Source organism: Idiotropiscis lumnitzeri, chromosome 9, assembly GCF_059441095.1.
Source record: "Idiotropiscis lumnitzeri isolate Australia: NSW breed Sydney's pygmy pipehorse chromosome 9, RoL_Ilum_1.0, whole genome shotgun sequence".
Classification (NCBI taxonomy): Eukaryota; Metazoa; Chordata; class Actinopteri; order Syngnathiformes; family Syngnathidae; genus Idiotropiscis; species Idiotropiscis lumnitzeri.
In genome coordinates, this window is record NC_142399.1 from 17,057,409 (window position 1) to 17,079,242 (window position 21,834).

The 21,834-nt window shown below is 39.9% G+C and overlaps 2 protein-coding genes across 4 annotated transcripts in view; both read left to right on the top strand.

Moving 5' to 3' along the window:
- The first annotated feature begins 460 nt into the window (after positions 1–460).
- Positions 461–16,358, top strand: slc1a4 (solute carrier family 1 member 4). The gene is made up of 8 exons (XM_088304368.1): positions 461–1,074; positions 6,516–6,558; positions 8,134–8,199; positions 11,258–11,424; positions 11,506–11,739; positions 12,747–12,941; positions 13,035–13,169; positions 13,933–16,358. Exons 1-8 carry the CDS (start codon positions 566–568, stop codon positions 14,174–14,176), a joined length of 1,593 nt encoding a protein of 530 aa, XP_088160494.1. The 5' UTR covers positions 461–565; the 3' UTR covers positions 14,177–16,358.
- Positions 16,359–18,304: 1,946 nt separating this feature from the next.
- LOC148330561 (stromal membrane-associated protein 1-like) overlaps positions 18,305–21,834 on the top strand; it is a 60,427-nt gene continuing 56,897 nt past the window's right edge. For all 3 annotated transcript variants that reach the window (XM_088304545.1, XM_088304546.1, XM_088304547.1), the window contains exon 1: positions 18,305–18,609. In XM_088304545.1, the coding sequence (XP_088160671.1) occupies positions 18,492–18,609 (118 nt within the window). In that variant the 5' untranslated portion in view covers positions 18,305–18,491. The remainder of the gene's footprint in view (positions 18,610–21,834) is intronic.

Consider the following 21,834-nt stretch of genomic DNA (forward strand, 5'->3'; position numbering starts at 1 on the left):
AAAAATCTTCCCATTGACTTGGGGGTGGCCAGTGTGCCGGAGAGCAACCAGCATTAAGCTCCGCCTCTGGTATTTAAAAACAAATCTCTGATTTCTTCTTTACATGTTTTTTTAAATTTCTCGCTTGACTGTTATTTGTTCCAGTTCTGCAGATGGGTCTTATATTTGCCCTGTTCACCATGCTCTTCCGAAAATTAATATGAATCACAGAGGAACTGGGATTTATCCCTAAAACAAACAAACAAAAACAAGAAACTCACAATTTCTCCTCGATTAATGAGCAGCTGCATTCTGATTTTTTTCTCTCCAAGTGCTCTCTATACATGCATGTTATCCCAATTACAGAATCTCTGTAGCAATACTTTATAATCTTGCATCATGTGCGGGCAGAGGTCTGCATCCTAGTGCGCATGTACCCGGCAACTCGATTGGCTCCCACCCCCGACGTAATCCCTCACGCCGGCTCCAGCCTTCGCTGTTGAGTGTGCGCCAAAGCCACGCTCTTGTTGAGCACACACGCGGATCGAGCTTCCCACGCTGCCGTGTCCTGAGAAGGAAAAAGAAGATGGAGAAAAAGAGCGAAATCAACGGCCACGCCATGGCCGCCTCAATAGAGCGGCTGCGAGAGAAAGGAGCCCCGAAAAGCTTCCAGAAGAAGCTGGTGGAGTTTCTCAGCCGGAACCTTTTGGTGATCATGACGGTCTCGGGGGTTTTGGTGGGTGTCGGGCTCGGAATGGGGGTCCGCAACATGAGCCTGACCAAAGCGCAGATGACCTACTTCGCTTTCCCGGGTGAGATGCTTCTTCGGATGCTGAAGATGATAATCCTGCCCCTGGTCGTGTGCAGCCTCATCTCCGGCGCAGCCAGCCTGGACACCCGCTCCTTGGGCAAGTTGGGTGGCATCGCTGTCGCCTACTTCTTGGTGACCACCCTCATCGCCTCCGCGATCGGCGTGACATTGGCGTTTATCATCAAACCCGGTGTGGGTGCTGGCTCCCTCAACACCAATAGCCTGGTTCTGGAGAGCGTCACCAACAATAAGGAGACCACCGACTCATTTCTGGACTTGGCCAGGTACCGTACTTGCGTCCCCTGCATGGTGGAAAGTCCTTGTGGTTGCGGCACACTTTGTATTTTATTATAATTATTGTGACTGCTGGTGGTGTCTCACGTGACAGAGATGGGCAACTTAAATGCTTCTGAAGCAGATGTGTGACAAAATGCTTTTTAGCCACAACGGGTTGGACACAAACAGCAAATTAATCACACAATATATATATATATATATTCTTTTTTATTGTACAAAGGTCTTTTTTGCATTAAAAATACTATCCATGCAAAGCACAAAACTCCTGAAGGAGAAACCAACAATAAGTGCAACTTATTTTGTATGTATTCCCACAAAAAATACATTCTTTCAAAATTGTAATATTATTGAGGTACTATGTTTGTCCTGCGAATCATTCCAAGTCTGCAAAAAATTAATAGGTTTACGGCGGTATAAGACCCAGTATAAGCACAAGTCTAGTGATGGGAAAATGAAGCTTCAAATTTGCTTCATGAACCAGTTGTTGTATTTTTGAGTCCTGTAGATGGCACTGTTGTTTTAAATAAAACGGTTTGAAAAATGGCAAATCAGTGTGCTTTCAGCCGAATGTTGAACAGATTTGAAGCTTCATTTACCCATCACTAAGATTTGCAATTCAGCACCTGTGGATTCGCATGATTGCACATTTTTTCCCTTTTATTTTTTTTCAAGATTTTTTTTCATGTTTTTTCTGGTCCTTCTGCATTCCCCAACCCTCACCCCCATTTCCTTCAGTTTTTTGTATACAACATATATTGAATGTTTGTCAGTCTTTTTTGGAGAATTTGTGGGGTTTTGTAAAAAGAATTTAAAAAAAAAGAGCAGGGCCACCAATTGCCCATCGCTGTCGTATGGACAGTGTAAACACTACAGTCTATATAAAAAGTTTATTGCAATATAAATATTGTATTCGCCATAACATAAAAATAATCACAATATTTTAAGATGTGATCATTTCTCTTTAAAACAAGATAAATGGGACGTGACAAGGGAGAAAATGACAAATTTCGCCGTTTGAGGAGGCTCAAAACAGGTGGAATTTGCCGCTTAACTCAAATTCCACAAACACAATATTAATCAGAATGCCATCTTTAGACTAGTAAAGGCACAAAGAACATATTATTGCAAAGGATTTTTTTTGGGTTGATTTCCCCTTTAAGAGCGCTGGATCAGCTAGTATGCTCTAAAAAACGATATGTTTCTGAAGCTCTTGTATTTTTACACACATCATTATTGTAGCCAACAACATCAAACAATTTGCTGAAAAGAGGGGCTAGATGGGTGATATCTTGCTTCTCTATGTCCATTAATACTTCTCTTTATTAAAGTTTTTTTTTTATCCATGTTGTCATAAATAGTGGTATGAAAAAGGAGCCCATTTTGACAAACTAAGTTGTACAAAGTACACGCAGTATATCTGCTTCTTAATATAGCAAGTAAAGGTAAAAAGTCATCCGAAAAACAAGTACTTGGGAGACCAGAAAATCCATTAATGTACACTAAAAAAGTAGTTACTTCCCACCACTGATGTCAGGTGATCGGAACTATCTGAACTGTGTCGAAGGTTTGAGTGCAAAGTGACTCGAGTTGAGAGCAGGTCATCGCAGCCTGCTTTGCTTTTACAGTATTTGACAAAAAACACGCGTCATGTTAAGTAGAGGCAGCTTTGTCAAAACAGTGAAACCGCACAAATTGAAAACACTGTTAGCAAATTATAACATGGCCATCTCTCGATCCTCGCCACCTCGTTTACTGTCAGACACTTTAATAGAAACAATCAACAACAACAATGGTTACGTTGAAAGAAAGTCAAGCCCGCACTGCACCACTAATGATATCCTCCATTGTTGTATTCTAGCGGTCCAACCAAATAAGTAACGAAACCACATCATGATTGAAGTTGTTTTTAAGGCAAACACTGTCGTCAAACTTGACTGGCCTTGACACCTGTGCACCTGTCGACATGTGTTTTGGCCCGCTCATCATGAGCAAGCTGCTTGAGCTCTCTCACGTTCAAGGGGTGCCTTCTCCAAACTGAACAGATATTCCAAAGGATTTCAATGAAGTCTCTTCAGAATATTTGTTTCGTCGCGAACCATTGTTAGGTATTTTTAGTTGTGTTTTCAAATATTATCCTGGATAGAGGACCGGTGACCTGTGCCTGAGACCAAGCCTTTGAACACTGGGCAGAAAATTTCTCCTCATGCAGAATACCTTTATTGTCTTTAGATGTCATTGTACCCATGCACAGACTTTACGCAAATACCAGGCTGTAGTAGTTGACTCAAAGTTGAATGTCTCAAAACCACTTGGTGAACTGCTGATAAGAAGGCAATGAAACCTAAACAGCCCTCTGAGAATTTGTGAGATCTGTTTACTCACACACATGAATTTTGCAGCACAATCCAGCGTCTTGAATATATATATAAAAAAATAAATAAATAAATAAATAAATAAATAAATAAATAAATAAATAAAAATGAAGGAGCTGATTCACCATTGGTTGGAGGTTGCTTTCCTACTTTTAGCTAAGTCTGCATGGTTGTGAAGTTGCCTGATAACAAATTCTGACCGTACAAGTGAGATGACAGCTGTTGTGGAAGAAGAGTGTATTTTGAGAAGGCTTCATCTGTTGCAGCACTGTTCCGTTCCAATGAGCCCCACACTTATCGAATCAGCACTTGTTGCTTATCACCACAGCATGTTGACTGCTTACTTTTCTTTCAAACATTAAACGTGCAACCACATGTTTTAATGAATCTGGATTCTACATAAGTGCGCATTTGCCATTTTTGGGTGTGTCTTGCAACTTTAAACTGCTGTGCAACTTTGTCGCGCAGTCTTGGGAAGGATTCTGAGTTACATTTCACTCCTATACACTATTCATTACACTGCAAGTTCTTTTCTATATGAAAAATGAAAGTTTTCTGCGACTGTTTTTCAAAAGCGTGACAAGAGACAATGCCAACCGTGATCTTATTTCCTGCATGGTGGAGGGAAGTGTACCATAAGATACTACAAAAGTAACATCTTACAAAACCTAAATAATTTGGAAAATAAATGCATGGATGGACATCTTAACACAATTTGTCCTATGGTGTAAGAGGCAAAAATGAGTCTTTCAAAGAAATAACTTTGCAAACATGTTCAAAATGTGATTCAGTGCATTCAAGAAATGGGAAAAGGTGTTTAGATTCTCCTGTGTTTGAGCTGCAAACAACCCGCCAAAGCAGAACAACATTTTTTTGTCTGTTGCCTCCCTCCTAAATGGCTCCAGCATGGACCATTTCTGTTATTCATTAAGGGATCCAAAAAAACAGGCTACAAATTCGGAGCTTTGGGAACAGCCATTGCAACTTTCCCAAGTTAATGCTGTTCCTTAGTCATGTGCTGGGAACAAAGAAACAAGATACAAGAAAGGCTGGAATTGGAAACCTTGTGTGAGAGCAAATAAGTAGTGATGGGAAAATTAAGCTTCAAATTTGCTTCATGAACCAGTTGTTGTATTTTTGAGTCCTGGAGATGGCGCTGTTGATTTAAATAAAAGGTTTAAAAAAAAGTCAAGTCGGTGTGCTTTCAGTCCAATGTTGAATAGAGATTATCGTCTATTGGAGTCCAAAACATCTGCAACTGGTTCATGAAGCTGATTTGAAGCTTCATTTACCCATCACGACAAATAAGATTCCAACTAATAACTACCCAGCAGTTCTACAGTCGATGTGCCATGTGAAACAACCGATTGCTTGTCAAGGTTTTCCGTGCTCGTCAGACATGCATCAACTGTGGGAATGAATGCAGAAAAAAGTTGTGCTTCTTTCCACAAGGTAGTGTGACCTCCGGGGATAAAGTTACTCCACACACACTAATCTGTGGAAAGGGACCATAGCTTCCAGTAATCCTCTGTGTGCTTTACTGATAACAATGAGAATAGACTCAGTGTGACGTCTGGGAGGGAGGCCAGAGTAATGTTCGACGAGTAAAACCAAATGGAAAAAGCCAAAGTGAATCATTTTGGGATTTATTGGCCACTTGCCAGCAGCATTGAAACACATCATATAAACTTCAGTCATTAAATATTCGTAGGTGGTGTTAAGGCACAAGCATTCAGATTTACAATTGGCAAAGTATGGCATGTGAAAAAAAAAGGAACCCTTTTTTTCTGTGTGGGGCAAAAAGCTTGCAATGCCTTAACTGTTATCTTATGATATTTTGTCAACGCATAGTTTTGCTGATCATGTCATTACCTCCATCAAATACAGAAGTATAATGTTTTTGTTGATTTTTTACATTGTTTGGAGGAGTCAAGATAAAAAAAAGATCATTGTTTATTTTTACTCTTTACCATCCCAAAAACAAAAGCACCACCGACAAAAACAGATATTCGTTTTAGTGCTCAAACTGACCGGTTGGTTTGTTGTCTCTTGTATTGACCACACACATACAGATTTGAAATCCTAGATTAACTAATTAAACATTTGTTTCTGTTTTCCAGTAAATATGTGGAAATGATGCCCAAACAAACAGACAGACCAACACAGCGCCGTTGTTATTTGTTCAATTTTGTTTGAAGAATTGACTTTCACTTTTTGTTTACCACAATCACATATATCACATTCCGGTCGTCATATGTCATCCTCCATGAATCAAGAAGTGGCCTGCTTACATAAATGAACAAACAAACCAAAATGTTTTCTTCTTTTTTCTAACTTCTATGAAGAGTATAACTCAATTTCGTGTATAACTCCGATGAGTTAGAGCAGGTGTGTCAAACTCATTTTCGTTTGACGGGCCACATCGTAGTTGTGGTTTCCCTCAGAGGGCCGGTATGACTGTGAACCCATATGAATTGATTGGAAAGCCAGTTTTGAAATCAGAAGCTAGTCAGTAATTGTTCAACAATTTTTCAATTTATTTTAAAAGGGGAGGATTGGTAACAAATAAATGGCAATATCTCATATCTCAGTGTTGTTAAAAGTGAAGAAAAAATGCTAGAAACAGGAAGTTGATGCAGATGATTTGCCCTTTGCGGGCCACATAAAATGAGGTTGCGGGCCAGATCTGGCCCCCGGGCCTTGAGTTTGACACCTGTGAGTTAGAGTCTAGGTCTCTTTGCCTGCTGTGGGTATATTGCTGGCATGTTGTTCAAAATCCCAATGTGTCTGTTAAATAACAAGCTCAAATCATATGTAAACCTAAAAGTAACACATGATCTTTGTTAACATTTAGCATAAGAAGAGTGCTTGAAAAATTGATTTGATGAGAAGCAGTGGACTTGATGAACCATCCCTGGAAATGAGCCAATATGTGTGTGATGATAAACTTTCAACGTGCATTTTGGATTAGTTAAAAGCATGATAAATTACGGAATGTTCTTTTTGCATTAAAAGCTGACATTTTTTTAAGTCAAAGTTTTCTCTATCTTTTCCAGGAACTTATTCCCGTCCAACTTGGTGGCTGCCGCTTTCCGCTCTGTGAGTGCTTCACTTCATCCACTTTGCTCTCCCTGCTCATGGGTCACCCATTTTTCACTATCACCTGTTTCATGTGTAAATTATTCAGCAATTTATTTCTCCAACACCACCGATGCCACTCCATGATCATTTACAGCTGCTTTGAATCCTTACTGGTTTGCTCAGTCTCGTAATGCCTCCTAATGAGGACTCTTTGGCTTGTCCCCACCAGCCGTTTCCATGGCAAAATCATTCCATTCACTACAGCCTAGCAACTCACCTCGCCTCGTTGCATTTGAACGTGGCCCACTTTCTACAATTATTATTGCCTCTCTATCAGAATCAGATGAAGGCCCTTATTTTTGGCTAAATGGGTTCAAGATGGAGACACTTCTCCACCAAAGGACCACAAACATGCACAGCAGTGGACAAAGTCCCTCGAGCAAACCTGCGGAAACTGGCGAAGTGAATCATAAACGTGATCTTCGTGAGGATTAGCGGCTTGGATAATGGATGGATAGATCAATGGACTCCTTGCATGGAGAGATGAATGAGTCACAAAGTGCACAAAGGTCACTGAGTGCAATTCCCTCCAACTGTGGATTAAACCAAGCAAGGAGAGAGAGAGAGGCACAAAAATATCTTGCAACTCCATCTGTCAGATCACAAGTCATTCAAAAGCTATTTTATAACCATAGCAACTCCAGCACGAGAGTGTCTGGCCTTTAAAATATGCATTTCTTTCTTTGTCATCATCCTTTAGATCAGGCGTGGGCAAACTACGGCCCGGGGGCCACATGCGGCCCCCTAAACGTTTTAATCCTGCCGAACTTGAATAAAATTAAATGAAGAAACCTTGTTAATGTTTTATTTTCAAATACTTTGGTTTTTCAAATACATATATATTGTTGAAATGCTTTTGTTCACTTTCATTTAAAATTAAATTTTCTCTGATGAGGTGAGGTTACCAAAACACTCCATCCATCTGCTCCTGGTCCGGCTCCTCTGTCAAATTTTAGAACCCATTGTGGCCCGCCAATCAAAAAGTTTGCTCACACTTCTGCTTTAGATACAGTGTGTTGTTAAGTAAGGATAAGAGTACAACTTTGTTGCAAATGAAAACATTCTCTCCAAGATTTTGACAATGGCAACTTAGATTAAATGTGTATAAAGCAACAATGAGAAATATTATTGTTTCTCTTGGATCGACGAACAACTAACATGCTGTAAATGCTCTTTTTTTATGATCATTTTCATGTTTGGTATAATTTGTATGATCACTCAATTGATACGTAACAATTTTTGCGGTCACACAACATGAATGGTGCCTGTCTACAAATATATCTTGACAAAGTACATAGCAAGGATTCACCTGACAGTTTTTGAAGCGGTTATTTTAAAGGTAACACAACACTTGACTTCCTAATCACACATAGCTTTGGCAAATGCTTTTCATTATTCTGGTGAGAATTTAGGTGGTAGCAATTGGAACACATTTATCATTCTCTTCCTGGACATGCAAATTATGTGAACAGAAGTCATCATGTTAATTTTCTTCACACGAATAAATTTTTTTCCTCTTTCTGTATGACACAGTATGCCACCGACTACAAGATGGTTGCGTCAGGCAATGACACCAATGGGACCACCATCTATCAAAAGGTATCAATCCCCTTAACTGCCACACGAGTCATTTAGTTTTGCAGAAGCACTCATTTACAGACATTTGCAAGGAGACTGACTTTGTAAACCCCTGTTCACGTTCAATGAGTGTGCGTGTGTTTGTGTGTGTGAATTTATGCATGTGGCTAGATATTGTTGACATTGCAGAGATTAAAATTTGTTGTTATAAATCTATTAAAGTTTAATAGTAGCTGGTTAGGGAGGAGTAGCTCTCAGAGGTGTCATTTTTTCTCAGTTTTTCTCCCTTGCAATTGGCGTATACCTCAAACCTTCGCCATTTGTGTGGCATACGAACCGTTTCCTGCCACAAATAATGAAAATCCGAAAATAAACAGGGCTTGTAATTGCTCATAGATGGCACATTATGGTATCAAAGCACTTAAAATTGAGTTGTGTGAATTGATTCTTGTGAATTAATTAGTAGATTGATAGTAAAACACCTGCAATCTACTTCCAGTTTCTGAACCAAAAATAATTATTTGCTATATAATCATTTAAATATAACCAAAGCCTCTACATAACTTTCATTTCCTGTGAATGGTCAATGTGTCCATTCCAAATCATTCATGAATCAGCCCTTAATTCTGACAATGGAATGTGAAATCGTTCAGAAGACAATTCGCATTTGGCAGAGATGGGCATTTCGCCCATTTTTGAGAAGGAGGACAGAAGACGACATTTTTTATTTATTTATGTATTTTTTTTAAAGGATGGACTAAGCAAGGCCGGAAGTGGGTTAGCGTCCATCTGTCCGTCCCTCTTAGTACCTAGTGCATAGATTTAAAATATATGCACAACATAATGAAATCTGGTCATGTAAAAAAAAAAAAAAAATGGAAAACTCTCTCTCTCTCTCCCTCACTCATCCCACCCTCTCTCTTTCTCTCTTGCTACATTTAATTTGAGCAAAGGGATAAAGAGCATTAAATACAGCTGTCTATACAGTGCGACCCTGGTCCGAGCTCATCTGCGAATTTGCCCCGTGTGTCAACAAGAGACTGCTCAAGGTTTTGCTTTGCGGCGCTGGTGACGTCAACATAGCATTTACAATGCATTTTTTGTGCAAACTAAATTTTTTTATTCCTTATTTTATTGCTTCATAGCTAATGGATGGATTATTTTCTCAGGTGCTATTCAGTTTTCTGTTGTGTAATAATTTTAGTTGCATGACCGTGGATGACGTTTACAAATGACTTGCATACACCTTGTCATTGTATAAATGTGAGTATAGGAGAGCTTGTTCTGTTGCTTACAATAATGTAAATGCAAATATCCCTCACTGACTCGTGAGCGCAACAATTTACATAATACACCCCACTTAATAACGTGAAGACCCGCTGCAATTTTTTCAAAGTAAATACAAAAAAATAAAAATCTGTTTATAGCTATTGTGGCTTTTAATCAAGTGTGTTTTGTTGTCCGGATATATATAGAATCGGAAATTAGCCAGCTGATGAGTTTGAAGTAATGTTTATGAATTATAAAACCAGGGCAGGCCGGCATAATAGGGTGAAGTGCCCATCTATGTCATTTGGGATCGATGAGCTGGAGAAAGAGGATGGATGAATCATTGGAGGTAAATGAGACGTGTGTCTATTACCTAGAAACATACTTTGTGCGCAGGCTGGAATTTTTGTTAGCTTTGCTTGCTCCACTCTTCCCCATAGTTGCATGGTGTGCCACAGGGTTTAATTTTGGGACACCTGCTGTTTTCATTGCATTTGCTGCTCCTGGGTTTCATCTTCAGAAAGCATGGTATTTCCTTTCACTGCAATGCCGATGACAGTTCGATCTATGTCCCGCTAAACAAAAAGGACACTTCCTCCTGAAGGCCAATTTTGTCCTGTCTGGAGGAATGATGGCACTAAACCTCTTGAACTTCAACGAAAAGATAACAGATATGATGGGATTCACGTTATTCTTTTCACTTCTGAGCAGCAAAGCTGAAGTCAATCAAAGATGGCAAGACAGTCAGCCTGCTCCCATCAGTACAGGTCAAATCAACTTTTACAGTGTGGTTAATTCGGCAGCAATGTGGAGTGGTCGTTCGCAGATGATGCGCTCCTGTTTGGAGTTGACATGTTTTCCCCGTTATTGTTTGGGCTTCCTGTATGTTTGTCTCATTGAAGTCCATTAGTGTGAATGTCATACCAGTTGTTTGCCTACTTGTGCTCTGTGATTGACTGGGGACCAGTCCAGGCCCTGCCCCACTCCAATGGGGTCGAAGAGAAAATACATGAGGATGGTTGCCAAAAACTTTGTTTTCTTGTCACACTGTGCATCCGACTGGCTAGTCCCACCAACTACGTAAACAACTTCCTTCGTCACGCACACAGGCAAACTCCCACACATTAGGGTTCTCAGTCATCGAATGCACTGATCCATGGTATTTGTCTGTCATGCGTCATGTTGGGATGAAACTGGTGGAGCTATGGGATCTCTCAGGACAATGGGTGCAGACAGAACACAGGATTTGTCCCTGTCCTTTTTTGTTAAACATTATCCAGCTCACTGAATGCTCTGCCCTGACCGTGCACCCATACACTCATTTGGGAAAAAAAAAGAATCCAGTCCTAGCACACACTCCCAAATTTTTTTTTTTTTTATGAATACAAATTGATCACTACTTAGATTTGTGGACTATAATATAGAGGGGAAATATAATCAAGCATTGTTTTTTTTTTTAACCACCTAAGAAATCCAATTACAGTAACTGTTGTTAACAGTAAAATTTAAAAACAATACCTACACAAACTCAATTTTTGACCTTTGGTGTTTTGTAACTTTAATGATAGGAAAGATGGCATTAGAATGTATCCAATCCATCCATTCTTGATTTTTAGTGTACACTTAATGCGACCAATTTACAGTATTTGTCCTCCAAACAGAATTGTTTTTTTGGGGGGGTTGAGAAGTATTAACTACATGCAACATTCTTAAAACAATGTTATCGTCAGATGAATCGAGTATTTGGTTGCCTTGACTTTTGTTAACCACTGCAATTCAGAATCACATTTTCTTCAATTTGTCTTTTTAGGTGCCCTTTGGGAGAGAAAATGATGGCATGAACATCCTGGGTCTGGTGTTATTCGCTATGGTGTTCGGTGTGGCACTGAGGAAGCTTGGCAATGAGGGCGAGGAGCTCATCCGATTCTTCAACGCATTCAATGAGGCAACCATGGTGCTGGTATCCTGGATCATGTGGTGAGTGCCTGAAGATTTGAAAACACAAATTGGTGTTGAAGGATGTTTTCAAACCCAGAATCCTCTCCTCCCAATCTTCAGGTATATCCCGTTTGGAATTGTGTTCCTGGTGGGCAGTAAGATTGTGGAGATGGAAGATGTGGTTCTGCTGGTGACAAGTCTGGGAAAATACATATTTGCTTCCATCCTGGGCCACATAATCCACGGTGGCATTGTCCTGCCACTCATCTACTTCGCCTTCACTCGCAAGAACCCCTTCAGTTTTCTGTCGGGCCTCATTACGCCCTTCACCACTGCCTTTGCCACCTGCTCCAGGTACAGTATAACTCTATTTTCATGTTATACTAGAATTCTCGGTGGAATGTAAAAGAATCACTGGAGCGGTTCGCTGCCGAGTGTAAAGTGGTCGAGTGAAAAATCAGCACCTTCAAATCTGAGATTACGGTCCTCAGTCGGAAAAGAGTGGAGTGCCCTCTACCCGTTGGGGTTGAGATCCTGCCCCAAGTGGAGGAGTTCAAGTATCTTGGGGTCTTGTTCACGAGTGAGGGGAGGATGGGCCGTGAAATTGACAGGCGGCTTGGTTCAGCATTTGCAGCGACGCACACTCTGTATCGGTCAGTCGTGGCAAAAACGGAGCTGAGCTGGAAGGCGAAGCTCTCGATTTACCGGTCGATTGACGTTCCTACCCTCACCTACGGTTACGAGCTGTGGGCCTTGACCGAAAGAATAAGATCTCAGATCCAAGGGAGTTTCCTCCCCAGGATGTCGGGGGGCTTCCTTAGAGATATTGTGAGAAGCTCGGTTATCCAGGAGGGGCTCAGAGTTGAGCTGCTGCTTCTCCGCGTTCAGAAGAGCCAGAGGAGGTGGCCTGGGCATCTTGTCTGGATGCAACCTGGATGTCTGCCTCATGAGTCGGCATGTCCCGCTGGGAGGAGGCCCTGAGGATGAACCAGGACATGCTTCGGGATCCCCCAGGAAGAACTGGATGAAGTGGCTGCGGGAGGGAAAGGTCTGGGTTTCTCTGCTTGAACTGTTGCCCCCGCGACCCGACCTCGGATAAGGAGGAGAGAATGAATGAATGAAAGAATGATCTAGGTGAAGAACTGTTTTTCAAAGTGAAGTATTCCGGGGGAGTTGTAGCTGCTTGAGAATTCTGAAACAATATATTGCAGGCCTATTTTTGCTGACTTCAGCGATGTTGAAGGCAGATTTTCAAAGGATGTTCATGTGTCCCAGAAGGCCAACCTTTATAAATCCTACAAATTACAGACTTTTTATTGGTGATTTAAAAATTATTGTTGTTTTTTTTAAATCACTCACAGCTCAGCGACTCTGCCCTCCATGATAAAGTGTGTGGAGGAGAACAACGGTGTGGATAAGCGCATCAGCCGCTTCATTCTCCCCATTGGTGCCACTGTGAACATGGACGGGGCGGCCATTTTCCAGTGCATAGCTGCTGTCTTCATCGCTCAGCTAAACAACGCTGAGCTTAATGCCGGACAGATCTTTACTATCTTGTGAGTGAACTGTGCTTTCTTAACAATATCCTGCTTTAGAAATTATGAAATAGAAATGTTCTTTGATGCATGTGAACATTTCCTTGTTTTTAGGGTGACGGCCACAGCATCCAGCGTCGGTGCTGCAGGAATCCCGGCTGGCGGCATCATCACCATTGCCATCATCCTGGAGGCCATCGGGCTACCGACCAATGATCTGTCCCTTATGCTGGCTGTTGACTGGATTGTGTGAGTACATTTGATGAACACAAGTTCAGCCCAGGAATTCAAACTGACGCAAAAAACTAGGGGGCAGGAGTGATGGGTAAATGAAGCTACAAATCAGCTTCATGAACCAGTTGTAGTTATTTTGGACTCCAGTAGATGACAGTCTCTGTTCAACATTGGGCTGAATGCACACTGACTTGCTATTTTTTTAAACCATTTATTTAAAACAATAGTGCCATCTAGAGAACTCAAAAATACCACAACTGGTTCATGAAGCAAATTTGATGCTTCATTTTCCCCTCACTAGGGGACAATATACAAAAGGTTGATCAAATGGAGGTGAATAAAACAGAGTCATTTGACCAATTGCGTGCATGAGAACAGGGTTTTTAGGAGACTTAAGGGGAATTACTAATTCCAAAGAATGTCTTCAAAATCTGTTCCACGAAAAAAAAAAATTTTGTTTGTCAACTAAAAGGATCTCTGTTACACAAAATTATAGATGCTCCATTTTTGTTACATCCCTAAACTGGGATATTTTTGCCAAGGTAAGGTTGACGTCTCAATGGAAAACGAAGAGGTGTAAAACGTTTCCATCTCACGGTGCTGCAGCCCGGGAAATAATAAGTAACCTCTGCACAGAGTGGTATCACTGCAGGTCACATATCAACTGTATGAAATTGAATACTTTGATTATGTCACCCTGCGGTGTGAAAAAGGCTTTGAAAGAAAAAAACAGATCTGTGTTTAGATGACGTGTTTACTTCGTATCATTTCTGTACAGGGATCGCACAACCACAGTGGTCAATGTGGAAGGTGATGCTCTGGGTGCTGGAATCCTGCATCACATCAACCAGCAGGAGATGAAAAAGCAGCAGCAGCAGCTGCAGGATGAGGGAGGGGAGCTTTCTGAGGTGCAGGTGGTGACGGTGGCCAACATCCAGGCTCAGGAGGAAACCTCACCTCTTGTTATGCACAAAACCAAAGCCTCAGAAGCCACACCGGAAGCCTTCGAGTCAGTCCTGTGAACTCATGCAACTTTTGTTTTTTTTTTTTTGTATTCACTGTCAAACCTGTTGACCTTTGTTCACTGTTGATGTCGCTGCTGTTGGAACACTCATCTGAGTCATTGAAGAAGGTTGGGCCGCCGTTTGGCACTCGCATGAGGAAAAACAAAGTGTCAGTATAGTCTGCGTGGAGCCTGTGAGTATACACATGGAGCAAGTTCTCAATAGTTTTGTTTTCACCATCATAATTCATGACCAGTCTATAATAATGGCAGATGTGTGCCAGTATTTATATGTCCCTAAAACATTCCCATCAATGTGATACTTATCATTATTTTTTTTTTTTGCTTCGCCATGTGCATTTATTTGTCTTACGTTAACCTAAAGACCTCAAACGGCAAATTGACAGCCATATGCCATATCGGAATCACACCAGGGTGTATGTTTGACACAGGTACGCTTAACATATGTAAAGAAAAAGGTACCAAAACGGATTCTTGCTCAAAATCCAATGTGATTATACAACACTGTGAGTGAGGAGGTTTTGTTGTTTGCGCTATTCACACAATGTTGACGTTTGTTTGCCTAGCCACTTGTCAAACATTACCCTTGATAGGAAGGAGTTTGGCCCATTTTTCCCCACTAACTAGTAACTACTCACCTAGTGGTACATTGACACATTTAGGGAAGTTGAATAATGAAACTGAATGAAAAATAATTTCCCTATAAGTCCTTTGAATTAACCAAATCTCTAAATGTAATACTGCAGGAACCACCAATACAAATAATGAAATTAGATTAGCGATCTTAATTTTTCTTTATCATTTCATTGGCATCTAAAGGCATTCGTAAGGTTTATCTCTGGATTCATACTATGTACCATTTCTTGATGTTCAAATGTCATTGTTTCAAATCGAAAGCTGCTTGCCACGCGTTTAGCAAAGCAAATTTAGCAACCTCTCTAAGAAAGTGTATTTCGATTGGTCTGTTTAGGTTTCTGTTGTGTAAGTCTATGTATAAAACTACAGTTATAGATCAATTGTCATTCTGTAAAAAAAACAAAAACAACAAAGTGTTGCGTCGGCCATGGGTGGATTTTTTTAGGTGATGATGATGAATTAATAAGATACTGTGAAATACTTGTGTGTAAGTGATGGTTTTGAAGTACTGCAAGCGCCTTGTTTGTTGAGGCCTGATCACAAGAGAAAAATAGAAGTACAAGAAATCACGTTTTTGATCACTTTGAAAGTTAGAAAACAACTCTATTATGTACCCTGATTGCTTTAAAATGGTCGTGTTTCATGGTCAAATATAGTATTTTCAGATTGTGGAGTGTGTTGCTGCAGGATTTACATTCATTGCTCATCCCAGGCACAATAATGATCATGTCAATTTTTTTTGTACGTGAAAAACAGTACAGGCTGACCGTTTATGGTACTTAACTTTTCTATGATTTCTAACTTCCTGTAAAGTCATGCTGGTTTGTTTAAAAATATAAAACACTCCAGTGTCACTTTTAATTATGTCTGAAGACTCGCTGTGGAAGATTTTGGGGACTCACCCCAATTGGTTTTAATATTTTGTAACCACTTCAAATGTATTGCAAATGCATTCGTTGATAGACTGTCGACCCAGAATCATCACTGACTGCCCTCTGGTGGTGATTAGCGGGATTAATCATCAGCGCACCTATTAAAGTTGTCGACTCGCTTTGCTGAGATACGCATTATATGTGGCACTAGTTACAATTACTTGAGTTGCATTTTGTGATGACGTCTCCACGTGGCATCAATGTGTGTGAACGAGGAATCTCATTTTGCTGCCATTTTCTTGAAGTTGAGTCATGTATTGAAACTATTTGGGGGACTGAATGTGTTGTAAAACGTGTAAAATCATTTCAATTGACTACAACAACTTTTGGATAATGTTTGAATTTTCCATCTTTTTTTTAATATCGCTAGTGTGACACATACGTACTACTGATTCTACTAGTATCGACGGTACTTTCTAAAAAATAATAATAAAAATAAAAAAAATAAATCCAGTGCGAGTGTACGTGCCTCAGCTGTAGAAACTATCGTTACCTGTGAGAGTTTAATTTTTTTTGCCTGTGCGCCACAATGCAGCTCTGTTATTGAATTTGATTATGCTGTCTGTCACATTTAAAAAGTATAATAAAATTACATTTGACGACTGCAAGCTACTTGGGAGGCCCAACTGTTGTTTTTTTTTCTTTCACGTTATTAGTCAATTTATGCATAAAGCTTGTGCCATTAGGGTCTTGAATGAGTTTGAGCCCATCCCAGCAGAATTTGGGTGAAAGATTGGCAACACACTGGACGAGCCAGCCTTTCACAGTCAACACACAAACGTTCACACTCACATTCAATTAATGGGACACTAGAATGGGCTGAACTATGGCACGTATGTAAAAATCTTTATCAGCACCAAAATACACCATGCTAAAGAATCTGCAGCGATTCAAGTTTTTTTTTTCCTGACCTGGTTTCTCATGCGTGATCACCCAGTGAATGAACGCTGATAAAAGCGATCTGCACAATATTTTGGATTCATTGACATTAAATGTGAGCTCCTGTGAGAAAAAAGCCCAACTGTCACCTCCACAAAATCAAAAACATTGTGCTGATCGTTATTTATTTATTTTTAATTTTCACAGGTTAAGGTGGATAAGAGTAGGAATGTGCATCTGATCGTCGTAGTTTTGGGACATTTGGCGATGCTAAAGTTTTGTTATATCTCCATAGAAAGACAGGTAGGCAAACTACCCACTAGCTCTCGTTGCTAATACCACTGCTAACACGAGAGCAGTTGTTGAGGCAGAATTAGCGTTCAGACGCTAAACTGTTGAGGTTAGCATAAAGAAATCGGCTTCTTACCGTGCAGACGTGGATCTCAATGTCTCGGATGTTGGCCTCTAAAAAGTCATTTCAGGAATCATGAAATGTATTTTGTGCTTCAGTTAGAATTAGAAAATGTGCTGTCAATACAGAACATTTGCTTGAAGAAAAAAAAAAATCCAATGAAAATTTATTCCCTTGTCGTAATTTTACGAAGTTGCGTCTGCAGCACAACAAATCCTAGTCCTGTCAGTTTTCTTACCACACATCTGGAATGCGCTGATGCCTTTGCCCCTACTAGCTTAGCATCGCTGTAGACAAACAAAGTGTGCCATATCAACCTGTGTTTATATTAGGGCTGTCAAAGTTAAAGCGTTAACTCGGGTGTTTAATCCAACATTTTTTAACTCAGTTAAATATAACTCAGTTAACTCAGTTTGGTTTACGTCAAAAATAATTTGCATACTTTGCAAATATTGTGCCATATTAGCTGTACATCTTTAGCACGTCTCAGAACAAAATACCGCGTTCAAGTTACTTCTGGGCCTTGCAAACCAACACAGCTGGAGTGTGGCACTTGTGGGCAATTTTGAGAAACGTTTTGGAGAAAAATGCCTGGAAAGGTGTCTCAATTTAGGGCGTATTCAAAAATCAAAGAACACTATTTGAACGGTCTTTGAATTAAATATATTTCATATTTGGTGATTTTGCATCAATTACAAGGTTTCATTCAAGCAAATACCAGTTACAAGCTACGCAAAAATAGTAGTTGAAAAATGTGATTAATCGCAACTAATCATGGAATTTTTTGGGATTAATTAGTTTAAAAAAAATGAATCACTTGACAGCACTAGTTTATATCGATGGTTGGACATGTGGATTCAAAAGTTTATGGAACTATCAAATTAAATTAACCTGTCAAGGTCAGTATTTTAAGTTCACCCTGAAATTGCACTCGAAAGCCGGATATCCCTATATTTTTCCGAGTAGGTCCTGTATTATATTTCAGACAACTGTGTAGAGTTTGCAATAGTGTCATTTGGTTTGTCCACAGCATAATTGTGTAATAATCAGGAACCTAAACAAGCTTTCGTTTTATACTTGACAGATTATATTATTTTAGTGAATGTGATTATATTATTTTAGTGAATGTGTAGTGCACTTTAACATATTTTTTTCCTGAGTAAAATAGACCTCATGTCTTGATGAAATGTTGTCCCTTTCTCTCTCTCTAATTTAAAATGCGAGCCGAGTGGATGTCCACCTGGTTCAATGAAATATCCGATGATCATGAATGCATCACGGATGCTGCCGCTTTGGGTCCATATTACTTTGTTAGCAGGTTGGATGCTAGCAGTGCATACACAGTGAGGCTGAGCTTCACGGGCATGACACGACTGTTTTAATCTAAATCTGTTGTCTCTGTCATATTTCTCGGCTGTCCACCCTAAAGGACTAACATCCACACGTGAGCAGACATGACGACGCGTTCTGAAAGAGAAAAAGCCCAGAAACTGAATGAGCAGCATCAGGCCATTCTATCGAAACTGCTGAGAGAGGACGAGAACAAATTCTGTGCCGACTGTGAAGCAAAAGGTAAAGTGTGCATGTTCAAATGTCTGCACAAAATCGAAATATCAACATGTTGTTTGTGTTGGCTGCTTGATAACCTCGACTAAACCTGTGCAACACAGGACCATTCCCAATGCATTGAATTAAGTGAAGCTAGTTATTACTGCCCCTGTTTGTCTTTTTGTAAATGTCAAGATGACAGTAGAATAAATGTATCCATCACCGGCAGCTTTGTGTTATGTCACGTAACCGAAGTGAGAAACTATTGGCAGATTGAATAAAATTTAAATCGGGAAAGTACAACACTATACATGTTCACAAGTCCATTTAATACTCGTTTTCCGCTAAGTATTTTCAAAGTAAAAGCGCTTGGCGCCTGTGGTGTCACTAGGAGAAACCTGTTGTTCGATAGGTTGCTACGAGTTAGTTTCTAGAAGTCTTATCGTTAACTATGTTTGTGTAAAAACTATTTAATTGATATTAATAGGGAGTAAACCTGATTAAATAATCGTTTTATTTTGAAATGTAAAGTTTCATTACTTCTGTTTTGCAAAACCGCCATTAACTTGACGTTCATGAGTGATGTATCGATGTCACGTCCTTGGCTCCTTTATTTATGAGTGGGAAACGTCCTTCTGCTTTTACAAAAATAATTCTGCTGTCCTGTCATGTATAGCGATACCGTCACCAAAATACCAGCAAACAAACAAAACCTCGCATTCCAATCTTTGTGAAAGATGAATTGTTGATAACCAGGTTGAATACTTATGTGTCACGCATGATGACATTTAGTTTAATGTATGTAATTATAATGTTGTTACATGTTCATGAAAACATCACCTGTGCACAGTTTACAAACATTCTTTTTATGTTACGAAATAAATTAACTGGTTCAGTCTGAACACGTTTAACTTTAACTGACAAATTCCACAACAATGTTGTTGATTATAAAATATGTTAATTACCTGTTTATATTTTGGGTCAAATTATAAATTTTTAATATTTTATTTTCTAAGTACAAGAACAGATGTTCTTGTACAATTAAAAATTCACCAATTTACATGATCCAAGCAGTTAGTATTATTTACACAGTGCAACAGATAACAGAAGTTATCTCAAGGCATCCTACATGAATCGCACACACGCGCAAGTACTATAAATACCATAGCATTTAATGTCCAGTGTACGAACTAAAGGTAAAATAATGAAGAATTGCTCAGTTATTTGTTATTCATGGATGGGCGATTGTCTCAGAATTTTCTGAACTCACCTTTCAATGCCAGTGTTGTATTGATAATCTTTGTTGCTGCTTCGGGGAGACTGTTGTGTCAATCTCGTGGCAGTCGAGCAACTTCTCGTATCTATGCCTAAGCAAAACCACTTTTCCTCTCATTTGGAGAACTTTTAGCTTTCTATACGGAATTTTATTCTTCACATTCAGGGAGCATAGAATACATACAAATATGAGAAAACAACAAATATGGTCAACCATACTGTTGGAATTAAACAGTGGAAACAGAAAAGTAACATGGATGGGAAAATAGTGTCAGTACCAATATAAAACCTATCACAAAAATAATCCGGCACTTTTTAAGCATGATGTGGAAGGTTTAGGATAGCAGATCTGAATACTCAATGTGTGTAGATTTTATTTAAATTTGTGAAAAGGTAATACTTCAATATGGTTCTGTTAAAAAAAAGACAAAAAAGGACAGTGAACAGGATTACGGGAGGAAATAAAAATAGACGAGCATGTGATGCGCTTATGGTCAATTTTGTTTAAACTGCTTATGTTCAAGCCGGAGAAAGATGTTGCATTTATGTTCCAAATTTAACGCTAAATTGACAGAATTCCCAATGATCGCTTAATCAAATTGATGAATATTTGTATCAGATTACGGTTCGATATCAACACAAAAAAAACAGTATCGGATTTTATCGGTCTACATCCCAAATCTCTTATATGAGCACTCAAAGACATTCAGTCCATTTCACATTGCGGTCCTGTTCTTGTATCCAGCAGCCGCCGGATCTAGCATGCAGAGCCCACATTATCCGAACAACCACTCCTGTAAAGGAGCTGACAAAGATGTCGGCGGTGTGGCAGTCACCATAATTTTTTATTTATTTTTTTAAAATAAATATTGAATCTTATGTTAAAAAAAATAAATAAAAGTGTCATTCACTTTAATGGGATTCGTAGCGGGGCTCCCTCGATGATCACCCACACGACGGTCGTGGGCCCGCCTTAGGTGGAGGCTTCAGGTGGCGGCTGCCCCAGGGATCGGCTGCCGGACCGTGAGGACGAACGGGCAGTGTGTTACCCTTTTTAACTTTTACTCATACCTTCCTGGATACGATAATTGTGTGTACTTAATCATCATTGGATTTGAGGAGAACGTGACGAGTACTTTCAACAACCCTTAGGAGATAGAGCAACCAGCGGCATCTTCGTGTATTGCTGCCGGGTCTGGCAGACTCTTTAAGCGGCGAAAATCATGTAAATAAAGCGGGGCGATGGAGCTAAAGTAGCGTTGGGAGCATCCTCTGTCGAGGCGCTGCAAGTGATTTGGATCAAAAACGAGTCGCTATGTTAGTGGCTGGAGCATTTTATTAATTAGTTAAACCTGGCTACATGCTCAGATTCTCAATGCTTCAATGCAACTGTACTTGAGAATAACCGCAACACAAAGTGAACATTTCATCGCCATCTTACGATGTTCATTATTGCGCAGACGACAACAAACCAAAACGTTGTTGCATGATTATGACCCTGATGAGGTTAAGTGCTTCAGAATATGGATGGATGGATCGCAAACACAAAGGTGTCATTATTGTTTTCATCGTCATTAATACTTGTTGGAATAACGGCCACAGTGCGTCTATGGGGAGTGAAAAAATTAATTAAAGCATCCAACAATCCTGCTGATATCGTATCGGATGATATCGGTACTGGACATTACTCCAGGCTGCATATCAGTATTGGATCGGAAGTAAAAAGTTTTATTCGGACACCCCTACAAACAGCGCTTGATGATGTCCATCCCTAATCAGATTTGATCTCAGGTTTCAAGGTTTGCCATCCCAGATACCGGAGATTGCCTCCATCCTTTGTGTGTCTATCTGACTATGACTACTGCAGTGAGGTGACTACTTTGCGCACACACACTGTGAGACAAAACCAGACTCCTTATTGATTTCTGTTTCATTGTTCCGTTGTGTTGTCCTTTTGTATTTCACCTTTGATTG

What these genes read in the sequence shown, in the direction of transcription:
- slc1a4 (XM_088304368.1), top strand. Translation starts at nt 566, where the DNA reads ATGGAGAAAAAGAGCGAAATCAACGGCCACGCCATGGCCGCCTCAATA. An exon ending in GCCTTTGCCACCTGCTCCAG is followed by an intron (nt 11,740 to 12,746) that starts GTACAGTATAAC and finishes AATCACTCACAG; the next exon opens with CTCAGCGACTCTGCCCTCCA. An exon ending in GGACAGATCTTTACTATCTT is followed by an intron (nt 12,942 to 13,034) that starts GTGAGTGAACTG and finishes CCTTGTTTTTAG; the next exon opens with GGTGACGGCCACAGCATCCA.